Source organism: Eptatretus burgeri, chromosome 1 (assembly GCF_056783735.1).
Source record: "Eptatretus burgeri isolate ZD-2024b chromosome 1, Ebu_testis_v1, whole genome shotgun sequence".
NCBI classification, from domain to species: Eukaryota; Metazoa; Chordata; class Myxini; order Myxiniformes; family Myxinidae; genus Eptatretus; species Eptatretus burgeri.
The window spans coordinates 98,174,385-98,195,439 of record NC_140961.1 but is presented as its reverse complement, the minus strand read 5'-3'; the positions used below and the strand labels follow the sequence as shown (position 1 = coordinate 98,195,439).

Below are 21,055 nucleotides of genomic sequence, written 5' to 3'. Positions count from 1 at the left end.
GCAAGCAAACACATGCAAGTGCAAATAAAGCACTTTATTGAACCAGTGGACATTATTACAACTAGAAGCTGATAAGAGTATGTTCACAGCGATTGGAAATGAGGTGCGGCTCAGATTCGAACGTATGCCTTCGTCAGAGCAAAAGAGCCTTTTGCTCTGTTGTAAGTGCTAATGCTCGAAAGCGTCAGCGACACCTCGTTTTCCACTGTGGTTTTGCTCTGACGAAGGGCAAAACTGTCATTATAAAACCATCTTTTTATGCGACGAAGGCAAAAGCCAGAAACGTCAGCATATAGTGGTATTTTACGGTGGATAAATTTAAACATTTTATTCTCATTTCTATTCACATGCTTTTTAAAGAAAGAAAGAAAAAAAAAAAAGACAAAAGGAGGGGATATTGTAATCGGCTCCATTTCTCCATCCATCCGTTCGTTTGTCTGTCAGTCGGTCGGTTCGTCACGCTATTTTCTCTTAAACAGGTGTGCAGAAATTCACCAATCTTGGTCGTTATGATCATCACATGGCAAGAAAGTGTGAGAGCAATGTCCATTTTTGGCCCTGCTCCATGGTGTGGGGTCAAAAGTTCAAATTCCAACAAATGCAATTACAGGCACATTTTCAAATTAAACTTTGTCTGGGCAATCAGCATTGGGGGACGCATAAAATATGTTAACAATTTTTGTGGTTTGACACCCAGTTCATGCGCCAGGGGGTGGGGACTGAGGTTCGCAGAGGTCAAAACGGGTTGGGGGGGGGGGCAACAAATTAAACTCAAAATTTGATGTTGGATCATTCCTGGTGGAACTTTTCGTCATCCTTCAACTCTGCTTTATGTGGGAAGTGTGGGGATTTGCAATGGAACCCCCATCGACCCGCTTTAGTTTTTTTTTCTTGCGCCGCCAACACAAAACTCTCGTTCATTGTTGGAATTAGCAACTATTTTTATTCAGACCTAAAACACTTGTGATTAAAAGTAAATAAATACAGCAACAACAGAACTCCAGCACACATTTCAAGCACACAGCTCACGATGCTGGGATCCCAAGTTCAAATGCAATATACTATGTTGTGTGTCCCGCATAATCAACTGAATGACGACATGTAATATATGTACAAGGTCTTTCATGATCCCCAGTGGGGTGGCAGGGGAAGGCAGAAGGGTAGGGGTGAGGGGAACAACATATAACTTGAAGCAACAGATGGGTAATATTTGGAGAGGAGAAAAGGGGTTGGACGAGGGCACACAGGGCATTGAATAAGGCACGGGCACTTACACTTGGACAGGCCGGATTGCCGAATTATGCCACATGGAATAACAAGTGGAATGGATACACATACATCAGTTCAGATGAGAATAGTGGAATATAAAAATAGATGATGCTATTGTAACAACAAAATCCCAAAGCAAAATCCAATTTAAGTGACAATGGAACGAAGAAAACTCTGCCTAAATCATAATTTTCGTCTTACTGGTGAAACTCCCAAAATCCAGGCTCACTAGTTCCCTCCACTCATTCATTCCTCTATTCTCTACATGTGGAACCAACTTCCTCAGTCTGTTCAATGTCATTCCTCCATCCAGTACTTCATGACAACTCTTCACCACCATCTCAAATAATCACCCCTTCTCCCATCCAAACCCATTGTCTTTTCCACCCTTATTAACCCTCTCCAAGCCCACCTCCTCCTTCTTTACAGGTTATTGGGCCCCCAACCCCTTTTTGTTTCTATTTTCGTTCTATTTCTGCTTCTTCCCCAGGTTTCCCCTTCCACTTCTGAGAGTCAGAGATTGCACCTCTATACAGCTTGTTCACCCCATGTCCTCCTCCCCAGCCCCTTGTTCTTGTTTTTCCCCATGTTCTTTTATTCTTCCAGGTCTCCTAGTTTGTCCCTCTACCCATGCTGTTGGTGTGTTCCCCTCCCATATCCCCCCTGACCCCCTCAAAAAAAAAAAAAGACTTTTTCATGGACTTTCAATGCCTTGAAAAGAGAAAGACAAAACCTAAGGACTTTCAAGGATTTTATGATCAAGTAGGACCCCTGCACCCACAACTTTGAGGACAGAGATGCCTCATACGGTCATGGTTTACACTCACAGAATGTTGTTTTGGCTTTGTGCAGCAATATATGCTTTTGAGTCGTTCACTGTTGACAAGTTCAGGCAATCACTCAGCAGACAATACTGCAACGAAATCCTCTGAGTCTGTGGCCAGATGAGCAACAATTCATTGGGTCCCAGTTATGGCTCAGATGTCTTGGGCTTTGCAGAACTCAAGTTGTTGTTTGGATTTCTGTCACTGCTCCAGCCGCCAACACAGACTAAATTTAACCCAGCTCTGCCGAGCGCTTTTTACTAGCATTGCCTTATCTGCTACTCAGGCAGTAGTTTTCTGGCTTTAATCTCGAATCACAAACACTTGGAAGCTTATAACTAATCAGTGGGTCGGCCAGTTATCGCACGTATTTGTGAGCCAATCATCGAGTGACATGTAGTTACACAGCGCGATCCTGAGAACATAGGCTTTGGGGCACATTCCGCATAAGAGCAATTAGCATGTAAATAAGTACTGCACCATGTTACCGCTCCGAGTCACAAGACGTGCCACGCTATCGACCATCCCAATTATAATGAATCACGAGGGAAGAAAAAGTAAACAAAACTATTTCAAAGTAATCCAAGACATTTTCTTGACACAAGAAAATCTCAGGAAATAAACAGAGGTATTAATAATTTTGCTCTTCAAGTAATATTTCAGAGGAGTTATTTCACACATCCTGTGAGAGTTTGTTTGTCAAAGTAGTTGACTGAGGCACAGTGAGGTATGTTTGAGATAAAACTAGGCAGGTTAAGAGAGACATGTTTTGTTTTCCTCTTCTCTCAATCCCTGCTCCACCCCACGCTAAAACAAACAAACTTCTGCACTGTCCTACGCTTGTTCGTCACTCCACGTGGACCCGCTGCTCCCAGCATGTTCTGCTGTCATTCTTGACAACTACGTACACACCACGATGCACTCGCTCACTGTGTGTATGATAGACAATGATGAGCATTAGCGATACAATTTTGATGCCTCTTTTGAGAAAAAACAACAACTCTGTACGGTCCCATGCCCAAACATCTTTCCAAATGCATCCTAGTTAGCTGTCTCCGTACACATTTGCCAAAACTGCTGACCCAGAAAATTTTACAGGCAACATTAACAACACTGGTGCCTCGGTTAGTAAATGTTTAAAGTGGAACACTAAACCCTTGTTTTCCCCCTCCAGTGCTATCTGCAACAATAACAGCTGGAACTCCAATAAAACAAACCAGAAACGGCGTTGACATGATCATTTTCCTCTTTGCCCATCAGTTTCTTCAGCATTGATGTCACTCAAAACTCTTGGTCAAGAAGGAAAACATGTCAAAGACATTTAAGTACTCCGCATACCGGTTGTTTTCCACCACAAATGGGAAAGTATTCAGAAGTAGTAAACCCCAAAAATATTTCCAAACAAAAAACATTCAAAGAAAAACGGCAGTTATACTCATGATTACAAACTTTCCAAAAATCCTCAACTTAAGAGGCCCTAAGTGCTAGTGCACCGTCCGACTTACCCTCTTGTCAATGTCACCGTGCTGCAGTTGTACAAAGCGAGCACTGATGGCGGCGATGTAACTCTGCTGGTTGGAAAAAGCTACGCGCCCAGCACCCTTGGGATACTTGAGTTCGGGGTCGGTGTCGATGCCTGCGTAGCACACTCCACCGTACAAACGATCCATGATCATAGCCAATTCCACTGCAGGGATGGGGATGGAAGCAACAGCAAACGAGGAGAATGAGAGACGGACCAGAGTTTTAAAGAAACATCGCACTTTACCGTCATAAATGCACGAATTGCAGAAAGAAAGGAGAAATTCTTGCTGCGCAAAAGTAATTTGCAAGGGCTTCGATGAACTGTTTCGCAACAAATTGTAAAAAACGTGAAAACAAGGTCATCAGACTTTGTTGATCAGACATCAGAAAAGAAGATCAATAAGATCATCAGACAATGTGTTGCTGTTACCTACAACAACAATAACAAAAAACACAAACTTTTAGAATGACAACTTCATTTTCAAAAAGAAAACGAACAACACCATTAGATTGGAAGGACTGCAATTCAAAAACCCACACATGACCTTCTGCCTTTCAAAAGACCCACATCTAGATTGCCCATCACATTCTCCCTTGTATTGTAAACACAACTTAACAAGCAATATGGGTACGGTGGAGAAAAAAAAAAAAAAAAACAGCTAACAATGAGAGACGATGACAAAATCCCAACAAAATGGGAGAAAATTGCATTTTGTTACCAAACTATGTATCAACATTGTATTATCTCACAATGGAAACTATTTTCACCTCAATTCGCAATTCCATGACATGCGTCACAATTGCAACAATTTTTTTTTTTTTCCGACTGACCCAAGAAATCAATTCAATTAGCAACCCAATTGCCATGTGATGAGGACAATTCAAGGTTTAGAACAAGTTGGCGCATTGCCATTGACAAGATTCCACTTTTTACCTCCGCCACCAAAGGTGAAGGAGGTAATATTTTCATCCATGTCTGTCTGTTTGTTTGTCTGTCTGTCTGTGTGTAGTATATCTCAAAAAGTCGTGGACGGATCTGGATGAAATTTGGTGGGCACGTTGGGTGTGTGACAAGGACAACTGATTATATTTTGAAGATCCGGATCCTCGAATTTTAAAAGTGATTCTTCACCATTGAAAGATAGGGCTAAACTGATATATAGCACGATATCTCAAAAGGTTGTGGACGGATTTGGATGAAACTTGGTGGACACGTTGGGTGCATGACCATGACAAATTGATTCGATTTTGGTGAAGCTCTGAATCCGGATCTGGATACGAGAATTATTTAATTTCTAAAGCGATTCTTCACCATTGAGAGATAGGGCCAAAAATGATATATAGCATGGTATTTCAAAAATGTATTGGACCCGTTATGTTCTCGTGGATCAGGCATTGCGTGGCGGAGGTACGCGCTCTACCGAGTACCCTTCTAGTTTTTGTTGAAACTTCGCAACACCCCGGAAGCCAGGAAATGTTTGCATGTTGTCATGTCAAGTTTGGAAGGAAACCCAGAAACTTTTGGTCCAAACACGTGATTACATATGTACACCGAACCAACAGGCATGACAAGAAATTGCTAATTTTGAGGCATTTTCATTTCTTTAAAACATCGAGGCTCGTGGAACAGTAAGGTGACAGAGGTACAATCTGATAATAAGGCAGCAGGGCAACAGTTGGACAACAGAATGAGTGGACAAGGGGAATGAATGAATGAATGAAAGAGAGACAGAAAGAGACAGAGAGAGACAGAGACAGACAGACACGTGCAAAAAAAAACACACACACACAGAAACACTGTAATCTGCAAGTAAGAGGGTTGGGTTACGAAGGGTGAATGGCAGTAATAAACATTGTGGGTTAAGTTGGGGATGGCATGAGATGGAGAGGAGAATGGGACCATATTCTGTGCAGAGCGTTGGTGCTGCTTAAGCAGTCTCCTTGGCAATTGGGCACAATCCTGGACGGGTCGCCACTCCGACACAGTATACCAGCATGCTGGCACTCATTTTGCCGACCTTGGAAGGATGACAGGCCGAGTTAACCCCACCCGGTATTAATTCAACAGCTGAGCGGGATTTGAACTCAGGAATCTGGGATCGAAAGCCCACCACCCTAAACCATGAAGCCAACACCAGGCATAATCACCAGGCATGAGATGGCAGCCCACAATCTGCTTGAAATCCTGAATGCAAGAGTGGGACAGAATACGTCTTTGGAAGGCAGTTCCACATATAGGGGAAAAGAGGATCAAAAGAGTCGAGGTGTTTAGTCAGCCTGAATTTTAGAAGTTTGACCAGGAGGAGGTTCCTGGAAGAATGTGTGTCCCTTAGAATCACTGGGGAAGGAGGAAGGGCTGAGAGAGCGGAGGGAGCTGGAACAGAGGAGAAGCAATAAAACACAAAGAGGCCACTGACATTCTGCACAAGTTTACTTTGGACGCTTCAATCATTTTCCATAAATAGAGATTAGGGGTGGGGACGGAGGAATCTCCGACATGTGACAAAAGCTTTCTTGGGATGTCCAATACCATGGTGGCTCATCGACAAGAAAAAGGCACAAAATGGGGAAATCATAGAGACCGTATTGTTTGACAACTCTACGATTATACAAGAACTACATTTGTGCACTATAAGCTTTTTTATTTTTATAATACCATTAAATAAATTGGCTTTTGGATGAACTTATGTGTCAATGAATACAAGACAAGACCACAACAGTGAATCTAAAAAATAACAAGGACAAATGTGTCCAAGAGCCGCATCATAGGTTTTGTCTTCACTAGAACAAGAAGAACAAGAACAACGCGGAGCTCTCTTAGAGCCAGTGTTCGCAATGCGACGCGGCTCAAAAAAATATAAAAAATAGATAAATATATAAATAAAAGTTTTGTCTTCACCAGAAGAACAAGAAGAAGAAGAAGAAGAAGAAGAACAACAACACGGAGCTGTCTTAGAGCCAGCGTTCGCAACGAGACTAAAAAAATATAAAAAATAGATAAATATATAAATAAAACTTTTGTCTTCACCAGAAGAAGAAGAAGAACAACAACAACAACAACAACACGGAGCTGTCTTCGAGCCAGCGTTCGCAATGCGACGTGGCTAAAAAAAAATAAAAAAAGACAAATATACAAACAAGTCTGAAGACGACGATGGTTCAAGAGTGGTATTTGACGATGTAGATTGTTTCAGAAGTCAAGGATGAGACGATGTGATAATGTTTGACCAAGTTATAAAAATGATCAACATGATGTGGTACACGAGTGACAGGTTATTAGCTGCAAAATGTCGAAAACCCGGTTTCGTTCAATAACTTGAAAAATTTGACCTTTGCATAACCTTTAAAGGTCCCAAAACAATGTTGTGGACATTAAAATAAGGAAACAGGATACATGCTATAGCTTATTGGAGTTAGTTTGTCGAAGAAGGTCGAAAACCCAGTTCGATTCCCACAACTTTGAAAATTTGACCTTTGTGAACTTTTAAGGTCAAAGGTCAAGGATTATGACCTTTGGTGCAAAACTTTGAAACATTCCAGCAACAATATAACGTCATATAGGCTATATGGCATTTCGCACTCATCGGATTATCCATACTTTGATGAAATCAGCGTAAAAACAAACTTGAAGGGGGCGCCACGGGCAAGGTGTTCGAGATAGAGCAAAATGGTTTCAAGACTTTAGGTGGGGAATGACCTCAAGATTATGCATGAAAAATATTGTCATCCTAGCTCTCAAAGTTTGGGCGGTCGTATGATTTTTATGTCAAAATTCGCAATTTTCTAAGGTCGTGACCTTGTGACCTTGACACGAAAATGAAAAAAAAATATATAGAGCTCCTTGGGGCTATGCAGGTGCTATTGGGCTAACCAAATACCGAAACCGCTGTCAGATTCGACAAACCCCCTAGGAGAAGATGCAAATTGAAATCGGCTACCCCCAAAAAACACAATTCACATTTTTCTAAGTTCGTGATGTTGTGACCTTGACCTTGGGACAAAAATGAAAAATCGAGCTCCGTGGGGCTATGCAGGTGCCATTGGGCTAACCAAATACCGAAACCCCAGCCAGATTCGACAAACCCCCTCGGAGAAGATGCAAATTGAAATCGGCTACCCCCTAAAAACACGTTTTTTGGGCGTGGCTCTGCCCATAATGGGCGCACCACACCCATTCTCAGGAAAACACAACCAGATCATGATATAAACCTCCCACCAAAATTTTATCAGGATCGGATCAAAACCCACGGAGCTATGCTCAGGACAGACAGACAGACAGACAGACACACAACAATAACGAATATAGTGGTCACTTATTTTTTTCGTGAAAATATTTTTTCGTGAACCAATAAAGGTTTTGTCTTCACCAGAAAAAGAAGAACAACAAGAGGAAGTAGAAGAACAACGCGGAGCTCTCTTAGAGCCAGCGTTCGCAATGTGACGCGGCTAAAAATCATCACTTCTGTTGATGAACCTCATTCATTACACCCACAACATTGGTTCACATCACAAAGTGAAACAAGAAATATATATTGGATGTCAAAAACACCAAAAAAGAACTCCAACAATAGAAATTTAATCGCTCATGTCCATCAGCAAATTCAGTTAAAATTACCTCAGCCATCAATCACCCAAATGTTAAAATAAAATGGCAACCAGTGTTGCATTAAATTCCATATGGAAAACGATGATTCAATTTTTTGAATTTTTGAAATGCCCTCACCAGCACGCAAGGGTCGAGGAACCCCTCCAACGAAGATCGTCTTGCGGGGATCCAGGGGCTGGGAGCCATCCATTACAAAATCACTGTCACTCAGGTTCCACGGACGTATTTGGACCTGGTGTAAAGTGCGCATACAAAAAAAGATAAATGTAGGTATGGTTAAAAGGCTTTTCAGCCTTGAAGCAAACAAATTAACCCATTTCATTCAAAACTCAGGATGGAAAGAACAGCTACGAGAATTATTTTCATCACAGGCCACTGGCTGTTATGATCACATAATTTGACTATGTACATATATTACGAATCAGGCAAGGGGAAGAAAACCTTCTCCTAAAAGTCGTGGTCATTTTGCACAGGTGCTCAAAGAATATTTTCTGAACAAAAAAACATAATGCCATATTTCTCATCAATATTTGCCTACACCTTGGCTTCAATGCATCTGATCCAGGAAGATCTTCGAAGCTAAGTAGAGTCTGGCTTGGTTCGTGTCAGATGGAAGATCGTGCAGTTGACTCGAAACCATCTGGTTCATTATTTATCACTGTTTGGAATCAAATTCAGAATCTATCTATATATAATGGAGCAAGCGTATCCATGTCCAGCCACTAACGACACCTATTATGACGTAATAAATAAACGTTTATCCATGTTGTTTGTGTTCCTGTTAGAGCATAATAAAATAAATTGCACACATGTTTGTAGTACTCAGGGTCAGGAAATGGGCATAAACTCCACCCCCCTCGACGACGCAACAATATTCCCCTGTACATGTGCCACAGTGCAATTGGTTTACTGACCCCTGCTGTCCACAGGGGGATTATTAGCCACAGCACAAAACATATTTGCCCCACCTCCCCCAACCCTCCATCCCCAAGCTGCTCTCAAAGGGTGCGAGTGTTTTGAGTAATATTAATAATAAAAATAATAATAGTATCATTATATTTTAAAAAAACAAGAAAAAAAGAAGAAGTTCCTGGGAAGTGGCTACAGAAATAAAGCTGCCTAAGCTGTCAAAATTTTGGTTGTGAATGTTAAATATCCCACAGTATCTCTCAAAAAGGGTATATGGGGACCATATAAAAGTTCCGTCCCCACCCCCAAAAAAATGGGATATATCCGAGTTAAAATCGAAGAGCATTGTGAATACGAAAGTTAATAACACGGTTCGTAGCAAGAAGATAAGTAAACTCATGTATTAAGTTAATGGTTTACAAATAAAGCACAGGCATGATGGAACAAATAGCCTCCTCCTTTGGACAAGTACTGTTGGACCCTGCTATTCACGGATTCGCTGTTCATGGACCCCGCGTATTCACGGGTTATAAAATGCGACCTACATATATTTATAAATTCATATATTTTCTATACGTATATAATATATTCTCTGCCAGTCTGTCTGTCACTCTGAAGATCTGTCGCTCTGTCCATCCAGGGTGGAACTTCACTGGCCTGGCTCCACCCACAATTGTAACCTTCCAAAAAATAAAACCACCACCATTTTGGTCACTACTTTTAGGCCTCAAGCCTCTGATGTACATTTGAAGACTGAACAACAAGTCTTCCATCATGAAATAAAGGTACGCTTTTAGGAAAGAAAGCTACGATTTGATTATAACACACACAGAGGAACTGAGGTAATGCACACTTTTTTTTTCAAGAGCGATCAATGCAGCAGTTTACTACACACCGCCCAAAGAAAACTTCCACAAATCAAGGACAGTTGAGTGTATGCACATTTTAAAATTGAACAATGCATCATCTTCCTTCTGACAACCTTTTATACGCCACAGCTAAAAAATTTTTTTAAAAATATGAAAGGTTGTTTTATGTAATATCGGTTTTAGCCGGAGTTTTCAAGGCTGAATGGTGTGCAAATACAGAAGGGTGTAATGCCTATCCATCCTCCATCATGAAGGAAAAGGTACGTTTTGATTACAATGAAAAGAGTCATGATTAATATTTTAAGTTTTGAATAAACAAATAAAAATCTGCCCTTTTGTCGGCCCTTTATGCTGCATACCGACAAAAAAAACAAAGGAATTCGGTTTTCGCCCGAGTTTTCAAGACTGAATCGTGTGAAAATACAGAAGGGTGTAATGCCTAAATAGAGGATTTATAAACAAACTATTTCACATGTGCATGGACATGTAATTCACATATTATATAAAGGAAATAAACACATGTGGCAAGCTAAAGGCGACGAAAAGCGGGTTTTATTTTATTTATTTATTTTTACCAAACGTGCTGAGGACACTTTTCGAGAGATTGTCAGTGACACAATACACACCAGAATAATGAGATAGTCGATTATTGACGAGTAATGATAAGGAGGTTCCAAGTAAGACAACTTCAAGCTCGATGATTGTGGTGACACTTTTGCTTCAATGAGCGTAAGGAGGGGAGGGGGGGGGGGGAGAGAAGGAGAGAACAGAGTTGGGATTTGAAAGAAAGGAGGAGAGGAGAAAGAGCAAAGATGGGACAGAGTTGGGAGGAAGAGGTTGAGATTTGGAGGGGTAGGGGAGGGGTTGAGGACTTTGAGGGGCAGGGGGTGGGTGGAGTTTGAAGAGTTGTGGTGGTGGGAGGGAGGGTTGAGGACTTGAAGTCACATTTTACATTATGCGGATGTTCCTGGGTACCTGCTAGTTAGTCATCAATATTAGGTGGTACCTGACTGAGAATGAAGACCGTGCATGCTCTCCCCACTGCAGTATAAAATCATCCAAACATAGCTGAGATTATGTTTTACAAAGAGGATATTGACAATTTTACCACAACACTTCTCATTTGCACCTCCCCAAATGGCTTAACAGCAATAAATACATAAGGGATTTATTTACAGGGAAATACTTAGGAGTATTGACGTCATAGTTTCCAGCAGTGCTCTCAATTGGAGTGTGGAACATTAGAAAGCTATTAGGACCACGGCAAAACAGGTAATCTATACAGCCCTCTTAACCATTCTGCAGATGATGGATGGATGTGAATTACACATCGGCCCATTACCATATGAAAGCAGCAGGTGGTCATGGGTACTTTAATAAGCCTATCCACTCGAGATAAAGCTCTGCTGGATTCTTTTTAAGGGCAAAATATATTATTTCTCTCCAATTACAATGATTTAAAAAAAAAGAGGATTTCAAAGTTGCAAGCTGCGAGGTGATGTGTTCCAAAATGTACTTGACTGTATTACATATCCATAAATAGAACAAAGTAATGCAGGTGTAGTGATTGGGTGACCATTCAGACAGTACCAGATAAAACTGACAATTGGTTCATAAAACACTGAGCCTGACTTGCACAAAGCATATTGGACCACAGATGGATGTGAGAAGCAACAGAGTAAGCATCAAAACGAAATGGAACATACATTTCAGAGGTGAATAAAGCAAAATGATATTAGCTTTGACGGGAGTAGTAGAGTAATGGAGAAAAGCAAACAATCTGGTTGGAGAGAATCTATATAATAATACTCGTGGTGCATGCTTGCAGACTGCAATCAGATACTGGGGTGCATCCAATGTACAGATATAATAAATCTACTGCAACTTTTATATGTTTGATGAAGTGGATTGTGCTTGCAATGTGCAAGCAGGGAAACAAATCAAGTCAATCAATAATGAGTGGGAATCAGAATGAGCTCTTTATTTAAGTTTACAAGTATTGTAATTTTTAATGTAAAAAGGGCAAAAGTTCTAAAAGAACACTGTAGTTTACATTCTAATGGGTTGCTAGACAATGCTAAGAAGTAGTCTTTGATTCTAAGTTGAAAACGAACGTTAAGGGGTGAAACTGGAACTTTAAAAAAAAATGAAGTCGAAACAAACAGGGGGTGTCGTATTCTTGGAGCTGCTTACACGTTGCACATCATTAACAACAGAGCCAATTAGAATATCCATCTTGTTAAGTTAGCACCTTTCCTTTTTGACATGTTGATTGAACAGAATTTTCATTTTCTTTCACAAAAGAGTAACGATTGTGTATACGCTGTTAAGATTCTATTTCTGGTCTGGTTTGAATTTCCAACCTCTGACGATAAACGCAATGCAGTACAGTATAACAGACATTTTGCACGCTTTCAATACATGTTTTGTGCAGGGCTCAAGTGTGGGACAAATTTTGGCAACTTGTCTTCTGCGAATGACACTGTGGCACATGGGACTTAACCTGAAATTGTACAGCAGACTCTTCGAAGATCATGGTCTCATGAAATTAATCCAAGAAATCATCTCTCATCTGAACTTCGGCTTCTTGGTCTGGACATCTCATCTAACCTCCGTTGGGATAAGTACATTTCTGGTATTGCCAAGATCGCTTCCAAGTGAGTTGGCTATCTTTATCGAGTGTAGAGGTATTTGCCTCCTGATGCTGTTTTGTACCTGTATTACTTTAAAGGCTACAGAAATGCATAGTTAACCTGGGTTGGTGCGGAGATGGGCTCAACTCTTCAACTGCTCTCTCACCATAAGTCAGTTGCCACTCTTAGTTTGTTCGACAGATATTTTCATGGCAAATGTTCTGCTGGACTTTCTGACTTGGTTTTTTCCTGTACAAGTGGTTGGACGCAAGACTCGGTTTGCCATCTCTGCACACCCATGCACAATCGCTGATCCAAAGTGCAGAACGAAAGGCTATGTTGAGAGTTTTATCCCTCGTACTCTCTCGCTTTGGAATTCACTACCTGTAACATGTTTCCCATTATCCTACGATCTAAGCAGTTTTAAGTGGAATGTCAATAATTCCTACTTCTTGCATCTTTGAGGCTGCATCGCATTTCACCTGACTTCCGCTACTTCTTGTGTCTTGGATGTTTTCTTGTTATTATTTTTCTTTCTTTTATTTTGTTTTGCATTATCCTTATCTATATGTAACCTTCATCTTAGCCCCTAACCTAGAGTGACTTTATGCCTTGTTTGGGGGGTGATTTCCATTAAAAAACAAAACAAAAAAAACCCACAATGTATTGATTATGCATACACATAAACAGTGGGCATGTTTTTGCTTCATGTATGTGGAACCCGGGTAATTTTTTTTACTATTTTTGCGAGCAATCGCAGCAGCGGTATGTGGTCTATACACCGCCCAAGTAAAGGGATGAGCAATTTGTGTAATAAAGTAAGGATTTTGTGCGTAATTTCAGTTTTAACCCAAATTTTTAAGGCTGAACAGTCTGGAAATACAGAAGTGCCGCCCGTAATTTTGATGGGCTTTTCTGCTTGTACATGTATAATATGTAGATAGCATCTTGCCTGTAAGAAACCAAGTGATAGTGGCAGAAGAAGCAACTCGGCAAGAGCAATGCGCCTTCATTTCAATGGATCACAGGAGAACAGACTAAATGCAGAGCATGACAGAAAAAAACAATTAAGTAGGAGAATGGCTGGGAGAGATGAACTCACTGGCTTGTCCTTGATGGTTGGACTTGAGACACACAAATACAGCTTATCATCCTCCTTGATGCAGGCATCAATCAGAGCTTGCACAGAATTCTCCTCTTGGAATAGCAAGAAAGCATAACCTGTAAGACAAGGAAACAACAATCACTGCAAGGTATCCACATACTGTATATCATGAAGGAATGCCAATATGACGAGCGCTTGTACCACCAGGTCAGTTTTCCACACTGTGTTTTTTTGGTATCATTTCAAAATATATTAGCATTTGGCACAATAATTAATCACAACCAATGCTGTATAAGCAATACAAAAACAGTGCACACTGGAAAACGTTGAAGACTCGTTTTCTCTTTAGTAGTCCCCGACTGGTTTCTCTGGAGAGAACTATAGATTTGCTCACCATCTGTCCATACCACCTGTGGTGTTAGTCCATGGCCCAGTGCAATTGGAATGATACCAGGTATATAACCAGGATATATTATATCCAGGTATATAACCAGGATACCAGGTACACAGAAGCTGTATGCATGTTTATGCTTCATATATGTACATTGGATTATTTAAAAAAATGAAATAGGCAAAGCATAGAAAATTGCTATTCTTTCATTGTGCAGAATAGACCCAAACACGATGGGTTATAGGGTTTCTTCTTCTTTAAAACCAGTAGGTGAAGTGTAGTGCAAAGCAATTCTCGCTCTTGTTAACTCTGCCACCGAAGGTAGAAGGAGGTTATGTTTTCACCCGTCTGTTTGTGTGCATGATATCTCAAAAAGTTGCGGATGGATTCGGATGAAGTTTGGTTGACACGCTGGGTGTGTGACGAGGAAGAATCGATTCATTTTTGGTGAAGATCCAAATTTTTCTTTTAGTGATTCTTCACCATCAAGAGATAGGTCTAAACCGATATCTCAAAAAGTTGTGGACGGATTCACATGAAACTTGGTGGACAGGTTGGGTGTGTGATAAGGATGAATTGATTCGATTTTGGTGAAGATTCGAATCCAGATCTGGATACGAGAATTATTTAATTTTTAAAGTGATTCTTCACCTTTGAGAGATAAGCCCAAAAACGATTTACAGCATGATATTTCAAAAACGTATTGGGCCTGATATGTTCTCATGGATCAGGCATTACAGGGCGGGGGTATGCGCTCCACAGAGTGCCATTCCAGTTAGAGCAGTGTTTCTCAAGGTGGGGTGCATGTCCCACTGGTGGGGCGTGGCAATATTTTGGTGGGGCATGAGGATTCAGAATTAATGAATCAATATATGATCGCTTTCAAAGCTTTGCACTTTCAAATTTTCAACTGACAAAATTGACAAAACTAAAACTGACAAAATTGGTTCCTCGAATCAAATAAATCTGCAGCCAGCATCAAGGGCAGGGCTCCCATTGAAGTGAGTAGCAATTGCATAAAATTTGCAATACATTTTTAATAAAGCCTTTTGAATACATATGTAGTATATACTGTAGTGTCTCCAATCATGGTGGGGCGTACGATTTTTTTTGAAAATCAAAGTGGGCCATGGGACAAAAAAGGTTGAGAAACACTGAGTTAGAGTTTTGTTTTGTTGATGAAAACGTCGAGGCCCAGCATTGTACATTAAAAAGAAGCAAACAAAACAAAACAAAAAAGCCATCAACAAAAAAGTTTATGCTTCCTTGCTGGAGGAAGAGTTAAATACTTTTCAGATAACTGGTGAGAACATTATTCTACAGCTTTGGTGAGTGATAATTTAAGTGATGTAGTAGAACAGTTAAATGGTGCAGTTGAGTATTGAGCAAGGGATGAAATCTCAACAGGGCCAAATTTATTCAGTGAAAACTGCCCTAATTGTGCAGTCCCAGTAGAGGGCACTGCATCATGGAACATGCTGTCCTTCAGAGGAAGTGTGATGCTGGTTCTCTTGTCTGCATTCATGTGAATATTTCATTTTGTGGTCAGAAGGAGAGGACTTTGGGTTGCTACCATCAAAAGTAGTGCTTAACCATATAATGGATGACAGGTGTTCATAATGTAAACAGAATGCAGATGTGTTGTGTTTTTTTTTTTTCTTTCCGTGCTGGTACACAGAAATCTAGGCTCATGGAGAAACTAAACGACAGAGGGCAGCAGATTCACAGACTGCCAGATGAGCAAGGGGAATAGGGAGACAAAGACATCACAATGGAATGGATCAGTGGTAGAAAGTGAAATTGTATGACGGGGGGGGGGGGGGAGTACTGTGGTGGTTGGTGGGCAGAGATAAAATTGACAGAAAAACAAAATTGAGAGAGGATTGGTTAAGGAAATAGATAATTAATGAGAACCCACAGAAACCGGTGATCTCAAAGCAAGGGTTAAAAGAATAGAAGGCAGAGAAAGAGGAAGAGTCTTAGTGTATATATTATAGTTATATATATTGTATAAAAGCCTTAGTTATATATATATATATATATATATATTGTATAAAATGGTAAGAAATATTACATGGATGCTTTTCCATTGTATACAGGGATGAGACATATCACAGTAAACTGCTTACAATTCATGCTGTGTTGCAGCAAAAATTTACAGGGGGGAGGTACTGAGCAAGCACCCAGTGCCTTGACGCAGACACCCTCACAGTGTCTCGGCAATCCACCCGAGCAGGCCCCACCCCACCAAGCCAAGCACCACGTGCATAAATCACAGTACCACCCCATGCCACGTGTGTACTATGCACACATGCGCTTGTATCCTGATCTGCACAAAGTTGCACAGTAAAAACGGTATAATGCAAACCCATGACTCAGGCCTGGGAAACAGTGCAAACCAAAGGGGCAAGATACCTATCTGAGCCTATTTGCAGCAAATTTTGATGACCCACAGCTCCCCCACTTGTGCATGCTGCAACAAAAGCAGACGAAGATAATTTTTGACTTGGGGGCATTGAGAAGGAAACCATCACGAATTGTCAGTGTATGCGGAAACAAATGTGGTTCCTTCAGTGCTTTCTTTGTGAAGCAATGCGTTGACTTGAACAGTCTCGCCAATTTGAAATCCAAGCGTAGGCTTGCCAAAGCCAATCTTTCCATCTGCTGCAGCCTTATATGCCTACCAGCCAAAGGACTGTTTCAATTCCCCAATCGGTTCGCTGAACATGATTAAATTTTATTTTACAAAATCCTTCTTCTTACGCCCCCTTTTCCTTTTCAACAAAATGCTGTAAGTATGTGCATCAAAATCTACAATATTAAACATTAATTTGCCCTCACAATGTACAATATTCAGCATGCCTTTGTCGATGGAGCAGAGTGAACGCATGCTGTTGTCTCATTGCATCAAAGCAATCACTGTCCTGAGCCAACGGCACGAATGTCTCATGACCGTTTTTTTTAAAAAAAAAATGAATGTAGCGAAGAGAACTCAGAGCTCCATCTCAACCAAGTTGAAGTTGCAAAAACCTCCTGGTCCATGGTCTTAGAAGCAAGCTCAAGCCAGAAATATTACTCACTTTGAAAGGATTTAGGATTTAAAGGATCATCAGAAAATTGGATAATGCACTCCATGAATGTTTCATAGTGGGAATAAATATTGTCATTCATGATAATAATACTAATAATAATAATAGGACCACTTGACCTGTAGCTTATCTGGGCCCTGGCCGAATGTTGTAACCCAAATTTGATAGAATTCTGACTGGTGGGTCTGTTGATCAAGATTTTTGAAGGAATTTACGTGACTTATCCAAAAATTTTATCAAGTCGGCCATTTTGACACACTTCCAGCCTTGTGATCGGCAGCACCTCTGAAATTTAACATCATGACCCTGTCCTGATGTTGTCACCCAAATTTGTTAGTATTCTGACGGGTGGGTCAAGAGAAGAAGATTTTTGGAGGAATTTGAGCAACCGCCATTTTGACACATTTCCGCTCATGTGATCTGCATGGCCTCCGCAATTTAACATCAGGACCCTGTCCTAATGTTGTAACCCAAATTTTGTAGCATTCTGACTGGAGGATCAGGAATAATATATCTGGAATGCAAGTTCCAGATAAGCTAATAATAACAAAGTTGTGAAGTGCTCACGAAAAGTTATGCGACAAAATATTCACATCAGTTACTGCTTGGTCAATACAAAGCAAGGTGACATGTGATATAAAAAGCAAAGCCTTTCTATAATTCAAAGATGGGGGGAGGTAGGAGGGGAGTGTGGAGACAGAGACAGAGAGACAGAGAGACAGAGAGACAGAGAGACAGACAGACAGAGAGACAGAGAGACAGAGAGACAGACAGACAGACAGACAGACAGACAGACAGACAGACAGACAGACAGACAGAGAGAGAGAGAGAGAGAGAGAGAGAGAGAGAGAGAGAGAGAGAGAGAGAGACAGCAGAGAGAGAGAGAGAGAGAGGGAGAGAGAGAGAGAGAGAGAGAGAGAGAGAGAGAGAGAGAGAGAGAGAGAGAGAGAGAGAGAGAGAGAGAGAGAGAGAGAGAGAGAGAGAGAGAGAGAGAGAGAGAGAGAGAGAGAGAGAGAGAGAGAGAGAGAGAGAGAGAGAGAGAGAGAGAGAGAGAGAGAGAGAGAGAGAGAGAGAGAGAGAGAGAGAATTATTTGACAATATGAAAGTTGTTCGGTTTAGATAAGGTTTGATGCTTAAAACGTGCTTGGGAGAGAAAAGCTTAGCTGTTGACCTGATTTCCTCCATGAAAATTTCAAAAACATTCTTAAATAGCTCACCTGACAAAAGAACCGAAATTATTGAAACATCTGCCTGGCTCTGTTTCAAGGGTGCATATTGAATGAAGTGGAAAATAAACATGCACATTGCACAAAGCAGACTGCACTTGCAACTGGTATATTAAATCATCTTGAGGAATGAATCCACAATGTTTCTTTTCCTAAATCCTCATGCCAATAAGAATAGCAGTTAAGGATCCCGTTAAATATTTGACTGAAACAAATTGCAACAATCCAGAAACAATGAAATTGCTAAATGTCCCAAAGGGCTGTTTTCGGTCATTAACTATGGCCCACTAGTAATAAATTTTCTAAATTTCATTTGAATGTCTCGTTGATGTTCAAAAACAAATATGATGTTCACTGCAAGCTGAATTGCAAGATGAGTTTTTCACTTTACAAATGCTAAGACGGTTCAAGAAACTGAGAAAATATCAAGATATACAAAAAAAATACAACAAAAAGTACTCTATTTTTGCAGTGCGTGGTTTAAACAGCAAAACAAAATGTTGATCTGACTGTTGCAAAACAACAGCATAGGGTTTTGTAAGATGACCCCAAAAGAGTAGTTTTGGTGTTTAATAACCGACCTTGGGACGAAGTCGAGTGAAGTTGCGCAATGCCACAAAAGTAATAGCCAAAAAAAAAAGAAAAAAAAAAAAGGAAAGTTGAATTTAGACCGCCTCATTTCTGTCACCCACAGTCTTCATTTCACTCTAAAATTACTCAAACAAATATGATGTTCACTGCAAACTTGATATTGACAACGATTCTTGTGAACCCAGCCACAAGATATTGTTCGAGACCACGTCAGTGTTGAGTGCAGTGAAAGGAGAAGACAAATAAGGCAGAATTCAGAAAAACGCTGGAAATTCTCAAGGGAAAGTCATCTACATACGTATGGTGAGCCTGAGTTTATAAAGAAGTCGGATAAATAGAAGGAGGCAATGAAGGCCGCAGACCTCTGCACTATGCAAGCATTTTCTGGCCTTTCTTCTTCAAACAAAATACTTTTTTCTTCTCTTCACAAAAGTGCTGTTGCTCAGATGGACAGACAACACGAGGACAATGCCTTCCTTAGCGCCTTTGTGCTGAATCACAAAAGAACAACTGGCAAAGTTCTTATCATTGCAACCTTGCCAGAAACATCACCGAAGGTCACATTGCAAGGAACTTTATTGGAATTTCACTGCGTGTGCCACGAGACTTGCATGAAAAGGTAATCTCCATGATTAATGTCTCAAATCAAACAGAATTGGCAATGTCATAGAACGATACAAACGCCACAATACTACGGAAATCGATGATGCAGTAAGTGTACTTTGTACCATAAATCTTTTGCTGTACCGGCACTCCTCGCTATACGCATTCCCAGTTAACGCATTTTCGCTGATATGCAATTAATAAAGTGACGAACACTTTTCACTGTATGCCACATGTTTTCTCTGATACGCATTTATTTTCGCTACCACGTCAGACGGATTACTGTGTGTGCTGCGACCGTGAGAATGGAAGGGGAAGCATATGTCGTCTCGAGAATGACGGAAAGTCATTATTCCATCGTAAAGTGAATGGTACGAATATAACACAGCACAGTGTTATTGTATTGTAAATTAACATCTATTAAATCCGTCAGGTACCATTAAATGGGTTTAATTTTTTTTTTAATCTGCACATTATTTGTGTGTTATTAATCTGCCAGTTGTAATGCCTCAACCCCTCCACCCCTCTATCCTCCAGACATCTCCAAATCCTCGACACGCAACCTCTTCTCCTATTATTGGTGAGTACAGTGCTGACTTCCTTTGTTTTTCCTCTATTTTGATGTTTTTATGGTGGAGATTCACTTAATTATACATTTAGTGATGTTCTGTATTGATTTACCAAGTTATTCTGTCTTTTGTATTTTAGGTTAGGTTGCGTAAGGTGTCTGAACATCAGCTACCCAGGAAAGCATCTTCGATTTATAACATGATATTTATGGGGAAAAAATATTTTGTGCTATACACATTACCTTCAAGGAACAAATGTAGTTCATATAGTGAGGAGTGCCAGTACATCTAAAATCCTTGGATTCTAAACAATCCCTGCATGGTTTGCTACCTTGCAGCATTACTATTGAAAGAATTTGCAAAGGCAATGACTTCGTAATAAAGCCTGTTTATCCAACTTTAAAAAGTGCTCATGTGCAAAACCTGCCTGAACAACACATCCTGTTTTGTTACTTTTGCTTAGGTTTTATTTGTATTCTTTTTCCCATGATAAACACACTGGCAGCGTATTTGAAAACGTTAACTTATTTAACAAAGCAGTTAAAAATTGTGCTTTTATAGGTGCCCTATCAGCATTAAATACTTCTATTCGATAACCAGAATGCTTTTAGCTATCAAAGAGAAAATGTATACATTAGTGAAGTTCAGGAAAACAATTTTTTTTAATTTCTACGCAGAGTAAATCATTAACAATGAGAAGACAAACAATATTGTGAGCAAATAATATAATTACTTTGTAGAAATGAGCGGACTAGGCCGACAAACTCATCCACATAAATGACCTCTCTGATGCTCTGGAAAACTGTTTCCTTTTTGCAGATGACCCCACAATGTGTTGTGCAGTACC

General features: G+C 40.4%; 1 protein-coding gene and 1 long non-coding RNA gene across 5 annotated transcripts in view; one reads left to right on the top strand and one right to left on the bottom strand.

The window, feature by feature from the left end:
• The window catches only part of LOC147035019 (cytoplasmic polyadenylation element-binding protein 2-like), a 201,076-nt gene that overhangs the window by 4,614 nt on the left and 175,407 nt on the right, over window positions 1-21,055 (bottom strand). For 3 of the 4 annotated variants that reach the window (XM_085892538.1, XM_085892546.1, XM_085892555.1), the window contains 3 exons: window positions 13,737-13,855; window positions 8,341-8,455; window positions 3,599-3,780 (listed from right to left, as the gene is read on the bottom strand). In XM_085892538.1, coding sequence (XP_085748664.1) covers window positions 3,599-3,780; window positions 8,341-8,455; window positions 13,737-13,855 — 416 coding nt within the window. Of the gene's footprint in view, window positions 1-23; window positions 3,023-3,598; window positions 3,781-8,340; window positions 8,456-13,736; window positions 13,856-21,055 lie in introns of those variants that run through there. The other variant, XM_085892561.1, reaches the window with a different exon arrangement.
• Window positions 19,878-20,702, top strand: LOC147035022 (uncharacterized). Its single transcript, XR_015061046.1, has 3 exons — window positions 19,878-20,010; window positions 20,177-20,219; window positions 20,348-20,702. It is a non-coding gene; the product is annotated as an uncharacterized LOC147035022 (long non-coding RNA).